Source organism: Netta rufina, assembly GCF_964035555.1.
Source record: "Netta rufina genome assembly, chromosome: 8".
Taxonomy (NCBI): domain Eukaryota; kingdom Metazoa; phylum Chordata; class Aves; order Anseriformes; family Anatidae; genus Netta; species Netta rufina.
In genome coordinates, this window is record NC_140131.1 from 20,145,061 (window position 1) to 20,152,300 (window position 7,240).

The window sequence follows — 7,240 nt, forward strand, 5'->3', positions numbered from 1 at the left end:
GTCTGCATTCCCCGTCAACTTCCCTGGGCAAGCCAGGGGAGCCAAGAATTGCCGGGCTCTCTGCCCCACCAGCGTCAGTGTGTGCAGGGAAGGGATGCGTCCTGGGGACACTGTGCTGGAGCATCCCTTTAGCTGTGGCTGTGGCTGGAGGGACTGAAAGCAGCCTGTGTTTTCTGTAAGGGAACAGTGGTTTGGAGCAATGCTGAAGGGATGGAGACAGGGATTTTTCCACAGGGGAATTTTTAGGGACCCAAGTAAAGACTGTGGGGTGGTAGATGTACAGCAGGGTTGTGTGAACCAGCCTTTTAACGAGGCCTAGGGCACCCTTCATGTCCTCCAAGAGACATCCTGAAATAGCAGAGCTCTCTGAAGCACCTTGCCTGGGGACTGTGGTGGCCCAGGTCTTGTGCAGCCTCCTTGTGCTCACCATCCTCCTCCGTGCAGCAGCTTTCACATACGTGCTGTGAGATCTGCAGCTGTCCCCGAGGGGAGCAAGTCCCTGGTGGAGGCTTATCATAGTCACATCCCTGTCTCCCTTGTTGCACCATCTCCCTTCGGTCTTCTCCAGTCTTCCCACCCAAGCCCTGGCAGACACTCACGCCACAAGAGCAGAAGCAGCAGCAACGAAGCTGATGCACAAGGTGTGGGGCCGAGAGCATCAGCAGCTTTTCCAGGGCTGGTCCCCGTGCCAAAATGATGCTCGTCCAGGGCTGCTTTGAAAGCTACAGCTTTCCAGAGAGGCACCTGTGTGGTGGCATGTGGCCATCCTGGCATGTACGTTGTCCGAGGCCTTCCACATCAAAGCCCAAAATACTGATGCCCAAAGTGAAGGACGTGAGGACCTGTGTTTTCTCTCTGGATGGGATCACCATGGCTGCAAAGCCCAGGACCTGGAGGCTGGGGGAAAACATTTTGCTTACTGAGGCTGGATTAATCCCCCAAAATGGGGATCTGGGCTTTTTCTAGCTAGGGGCAGACTGAAATCACAAGCATTTTCCACAGCAGTGCAGTAGAGCTGTTCAGTACATAATTGGCCAGGTGTATGCTGCACTTTTTTTTTTTTAACTTTTTTTTTCAACCTTCCTCTGAAGCATCTGGAATGGGTCATTGCCAAAAGCAAGGTACTGGAGCTTCAGGTCTGCTCAACCAGAGCAAAACCTGCATTCCTGAGACGTGCTGTTGACCAACCGCCCGTGACGCAGCACCGAAGTATGTGCAGTACTGATGGCATCTGTGGTTTATCCGCCGTGCTTCGCCGCCTTCCCCAAACCCAGCCTCTCCGGCTGTCTTGCTCACCACCATTCCTGTCACACCCTTCCAGGCTCTTTTGCAGTGAATCAACTCACTTATAAGGTGGTCTGAAGAAAGCATCTGGACCCCGTCCACCTCGCCAGTGACACTGGGCCAAGAGCCAAGGAGGTGGCCCTGGGGCTCCCTGCACTGTCAGATTTGGATCAGCCAGCCGTGGGGACAGAGCCAGTGAGTTCAGCCCCAGCCCTGGGGGCTCTGCAGGATGGAGGAAAAAGCTGTGAGCAAAACACTGGATGCGTGGTTACTATTTTTATTAGGGCAGCGCATCGCCTGGGCCCTGCAGTGCCAGATGCCGATCTCCACGTGCTAACACATGTCCTGGCGATGCTCCTGTCTGAACAAGGAAGATGGATGATATAGCCCGGCTCATGGTGGCACACAGCCTGGCCAAACAGCTCCCTGTCACATCCTAAAACACTTACAGGTCCTTCTGGGAGTCACCAGCATGCTCCAACCTCCCTTCACCCCATGCTGGCATTGCTTCCTGCAGAGCTGCATGGCTCGAAGACTGGCTGCAGGTGTCTGTAGGTGATTCTCTCTCTCACATCACCTGTTTGTAGCTGTTTGCACTGCCCATGTCCTCCCCGGCCATGACTCTTACGAGACCTCAATGAGACTGATGCAAGTATGGACAGAGGAAAGCCAAAGCCCACGGATATGCCCCCATAAGTGAAGGGCATCCAGCAGCACCATAGTTTTCTCTTTCTGCTTGCAAAGACTGAAACCAGCTGGAGGCTCTCTGGGCAAAGCTACAGGATGCGTGGTGTCTCCCCTGGGGATCTGCTGAGAGGTGCAGCATCTCCTCGCCAGCCCGTCCCTGGTAGCTCACCTTGATCTGCTGCAGCCCTGTCAGAACTGAGACTGCCCCAGCCCATCCTGGGGCTGCGAGGAGCAGGGCTGGCGGTCCCCAACCCATGCTCCTGGCTCTCTGGAGCCTCCGGTCCAATTAGTCATTTCTTATTTTCCCCTCATATGTTTTTCCAATGTAATTCGGAGCATGAGCTGTTAAGTTTCCCCAACAAGTGTTGCCATAGGAGCCTGTATTTGTTTAGGGTGGGGTACGGGCTCCAGCGGGTTGAGGGAAGGGGGGCAATTAGCCCTAATAGGTGTAGGGAGAAAGCAAGAGCCTCTTCTTGCTCATCCTGTCCCTGCCTCTGTCCTCCCCCACCTTGCACACAAGACACAATCTGGAAATCATTTCAGACCTGTGCAGCCGGGACCGGCAATCCTCTGCAGTAATTAGATGGAAACTGCAGGAGCAGCAGGTGTTGTTTTGCCAGTGAGTCATGACACATGGAGCAAAGCTCAAGGAAAAACTCTGCCGTGAAAGCAAATCGCATCCAGAGCGCGTCCCCGCCAGCAGCCAGCCCCCAGCCTGTGTCCCTGCACCTGCCAGCCCCAGCATCGCCACCCCAGCCCACCGCATCTCGGCCCAGACACATTTGCTCACCGTCCTTTGAGAGCCACTGGAGGTTTTCTTTGGAAGAAGACGAGGAGCGTGTGCCCTATTGCACTGGTGAAATCGCTCCCCAGGGTCCTCTGGGCTTCAAACAGGTGGATGTCCCCATGGAGAACCAACGTGGGGCTCAGCCGGCCAAAACCAGCAACCACCCTGCCTCTCTTCCTCAGTTTCCTCATGGGAGAAATGCCAGCAGTCCTCCTTAGCTTCCCAAGGGGCTGGGAGTGCTGGGGACTTCTGCAAGGCACGCGGTGAGAGCCATCGTGCAGAGCCCCCTCTCCCTGGGCTTAGGACGAGCTTTGCAGAGGGCTCAGCTTCAGGGCTTCGTGCATCTTCTGGCAGCTGTGCTGCTTGCCCACATCCCCTGGGAACTCAGGTGCAGTGGTTCCTGGGCTGGAAAGAGGCTTGGATGAGCAGCTGGGGGCACGAAAAGAAAACTACCCAGCTGCCTGGGGTAGCCCCAGGGCTGTAGGTGGCTGCAGCAGCGCTAGCGCCGACGGGCTCAGCAGCTTGCCATAACCCCTGCGCCTGTTCCCTGCACTGGGGGAGCAGAGGGGCCGTGTTGGGCCCCAGCCTAGGGCTGACAAAAAGACACGTTGGTTTCCTGGTTTGGGCTCGGCTCTGGTGTGAAGCAGTGGCACTGTCACCGTGCTGGCCTCAGCACGGTCGGTGCAGGCGGCCCCGGTGCGGTGACATTTCTCTGCAGGCTGCTACGTGGTTTAGCAGCACTGTGGGTGAGTGGCCACCAAAGGCCAGGGTCGGGTGTGTTCTCCTAAGCCCTGTTGTCACCTGGGGCCTCCAGACCCAGTGAAACGGGCTGGCTGCTTCCATGAGCAACGGGATGGCCAGGTTTCCACCAGGAGCCTCTCTGATGACAGCAGTCCTCCTGGAGGATGGCCACAGTTGCTGGGCCAGTAGCTACCAGCGCAGAGCGGGAGAATTATTTCATTACTAATCACCCAGCTAATGAATGGCCTCTCCGTTCTGTTAGCACATTGGGTTGTTGCTTGGCGGGGCTGATGTGGATCTGCGATAAATAAACCTCAGCTGCAGATCGTTCCTGACAGCTTTTTGCAAGTGCTCCACATGCACGCAGTTCGGCTGCACCCGTCGCACGGCCTCGTTTCGCAGCCCCACTTGGCTGCTGCTCAGCTCCAGTTGCTTGTTTCTCTTCTCTGATCAGATGACTCATGTAACTAAACATAACAAAAAAGAAAAAAAAAGAAAAAAAAAAGAAAGAAAATAAAGTGGATTTCTGAATGGCTGTTTGTGCCATTTAATATTTCTGGTCAGAAAGCTATTCTCTTGGAATAGCTTTCTGTTTCCACATTACTGCTGAAAGCACAGGAGGTTGCTAATGATGGGGCATTTGTCTGGGCTGCACAAGGGCAAGCTGGGCACCATTACCCCCAGGGGGCCAGATGGGGCCCCCACTGACTCTTCAGTAGGCTGATGCCCTCTCCACTCAAGCCAGAGTTGGATTTTGCCTACAGGGAGCTAGTGCTCGAAGATCCCTTCTCTTCTTCCCACCCAGACACCAGATAATAGCCGTGCAGTCCAACCTGGCAAGGTTTGGCAGAGCCGTGTGCTGTGGACTGGGCAAGAGCCTCCACTGGAGAGCCTAAAGGAATCAGGGGGCAATTCCCCTGGGGTAGGGCCATACCAGGAGCATTCTGGAAAAGGTTTAGTCCTTGCAACCAGCACTTGCCAGCGTTGGCTTGGCTTGGGCACAAGTGCTCCTGGGGGACTCCTGACCTTGCCAAACCTCTCTCATAGTCTAAAGGATGCTCCATGGCTCCTCATAACAGCCTCTCTGTTCTTAGCTGCCCAAGACAGGTCACCAGGCTCAACCTCAGAGCCAAGCTCTTTGGGAAGAGGGGTGATGGAGGGAAGAGCTGGGCCAGCCTCTCACCGAGCCCTGCCCTGGCAGTGAGCACGCAGAGAACAGGATTACAGGGGCACTGCATGAGGACGGTGTTAGAAGGTGGACGAGCAGGTGAGGTGGTGAACTCACTCCTAGGTGGGCTGCGCTGGGCTCTGTGGAGAGGTGCTGAGTGGGATGGGGTCTTGTGGCACTCAGTCTGTTGCCCCCTCATGCAGTGTGGATTTGCCTTCTCATTTTCTGGCACAATTCCCTTGGGCAGAGGAAGCCCATCCCAAAGCTGCTGCCCCGTGAGCACCGTCTTCTGGTGGCCCTTGGCTTGGGGTTAGGCTGTGCATCTTGGAACAAGGCCCTGCCTCATCAGGGGCACATAGTGGCCTTGCTGAGGACCAAGGATCTCTGCTTTTGGGGGCAACCTTCCACTTCTGAATAACCCTTTCATCTATGACTCCTTTCTCTAGCCCTTCCAAGCAGATGGCTGGTGTGACACCATCAACAACCGGGCATACTGCCAGTACGACGGGGGTGACTGCTGCTCCTCCACACTGTCCTCCAGGAAGGTAAGTGCCTGGATTTAGGAGTAAGTGGTCACTGCTAGCCGTGTTGTTTGGCTTTCCTGGCTGCAAAAACTGGCCTGCAAGGCAATTCTCCCATCAACAAACCCATGATTTTAAACCAAAGCCAGCTGAAGCTGATAGACATCGGTTCCACTGATTACAGTGAGGTTTGGACCCATGCCAGTGGGACTGAGAGCTCAACCCAGCTCCCTCTGAAGCTCACAGGATTCCCTCTCATTTTGGGCAATAAGTCCCAAATAAATGATTTCCATCATAGTGCTAGTCATGGTGAGTCAGAAGTCACCTTGTATAACAGAGCAATCTCAAGGGACTTTGGCATTTGGCATGGTCTGTTGGCATCTGCTGTGGGTTGATTTTCCCTCCCAGCACTCGGGGTAAAGAAGGAGGAATAGCACAGAGCGAGCAACGCAGTGGAAGAGTTGTGCAGACCCTTCTTTGTCTCCCACCACAACCACCCCTCCCATCTAACTCGCTATCCAGTACTCACAGCCCATCCTTCCTAAACATATCCAACAGCAAAACAAACCATAGGGCACGAGATAATTTCTCACTGCAAAAATATGTGAATTTGGATCTTCTCATCTTTGTTGTGGAGCTTGAATCATTTTTCCTTTCATCACACACACATACAGAGAGAAAGGGAAAAATGAAATCCTGGGAAGATCCAGCTGAGATAGGAGAGAAAAGGCTTTACACCCAAGTGATGAGTGAAGCCTGTGTACCGGTATCACATCTCGGAGCCAGGCATGGCTCTCAAGGGTTTGAGACATCTGCATTTCTGGCCAAAATACAGGATGGGTTTGCAGTGGAAGGCAGGGGGATTCAGTCCCATGGCTCTCAGGAGACCCAGCCCCAGCTCATGACCCTCCTAGGTCCCAGCTCTCCAGCAGCATGAGTTCCTCCAAGGAGAGCAGAAGACGAGGCCGTGCTACCTCCGTGCTGTGGCTGAGCCGGGAAGAGCCAGCAGTGGGCTGAAGGACAGCACCACAGGCTCAGGCATGGACACGGCGGGCTTTCCACCATGGGTCAAAGTAAAACCCAAACCTAGACGTGCCTCACCTAGTCCAAATGGTTAACACCCACCAGGGGACAGTTCTCCCGAGGGTTTGACTTTTGGAGCACGAGACTCAAGCTGACCCCGATGGCAGAATTTGAAATGCAAATTACTGAAGAGGAAAACGCTAAGAACAAACCTCAGCCGTGGGTCGCAGCTACCACTGGGGACACCCCATGGTGGAGCTGTTTTCTGGTGGGCGTAGAGCCCAGCAGTCACCACCACACCAACATCAACCCAAAGTCTGTCCGTACCGAGGTGGAGAAGGCTGGTGGAGCTGCAGGGCTGCTGGCAGGCCAGGGGCCTTGAAGCGGAGGCTTGCTCTGGTCTTACCTCTCCCTTGTGTCCCGCTAGGTGATCCCATTTGCTGCTGACTGTGACCAGGACGAATGCACGTGCCGTGACCCGGCGGCGGAGGAGAACCAGTAGCGGGGCCGTGGAGGACCTCTGTCGGTCAGGCGAGCGCCCGAGGAGCGAAGGGGCACCAGCGGGTGGTGGCAGGGTGCCGGGGGCAGGAGGCCTGAGGACGAGCCGGGCAGGAGGATGGCAGTGGAAGCCACGGAGCAGGTGGTGGCTGTGGAACAGGAGGCCGGGCGGTCCCATCCCCATCACCGCACCCTGCCTCACAGGCTCCTGCCCGGGACTTCGCGGTCTGGCCCGAGGGGCTCAGCGCAGGGTCCAGCACCAAGAGCCCAGACGCTGCCACGGACGTGTGTCCTGGACCGGCGTCTGAGTGTTTGTCTTTGCTCTGGATTTTGTCACTATTCACCCCCCTCCCTCTGCTGTACAGGCTTCTTTTAGCAAGGTCGAGGTAGTTGTGATCTCCGCAAATATTTAAACTTAATTATATATATATATACATATATATATATAATATATAAAAATATATATTATATTTTCTTTGCTCTTGATGAAGCTGAGAAAGGATACCCTTTGTCACACACCCATGCTGCTGT

At 55.0% G+C, this 7,240-nt stretch overlaps 1 protein-coding gene across 1 annotated transcript in view; it reads left to right on the top strand.

Moving 5' to 3' along the window:
* PAPPA2 (pappalysin 2) overlaps nt 1-6,713 on the top strand; it is a gene marked incomplete at both ends in the record, with an annotated part of 72,315 nt that extends 65,602 nt beyond the window's left edge. Inside the window, 2 exons of the mRNA XM_084291549.1 lie at nt 5,114-5,212; nt 6,639-6,713. Coding sequence (XP_084147675.1) covers nt 5,114-5,212; nt 6,639-6,713 — 174 coding nt within the window. The remainder of the gene's footprint in view (nt 1-5,113; nt 5,213-6,638) is intronic.
* Between the last annotated feature and the right edge of the window lie 527 nt (nt 6,714-7,240).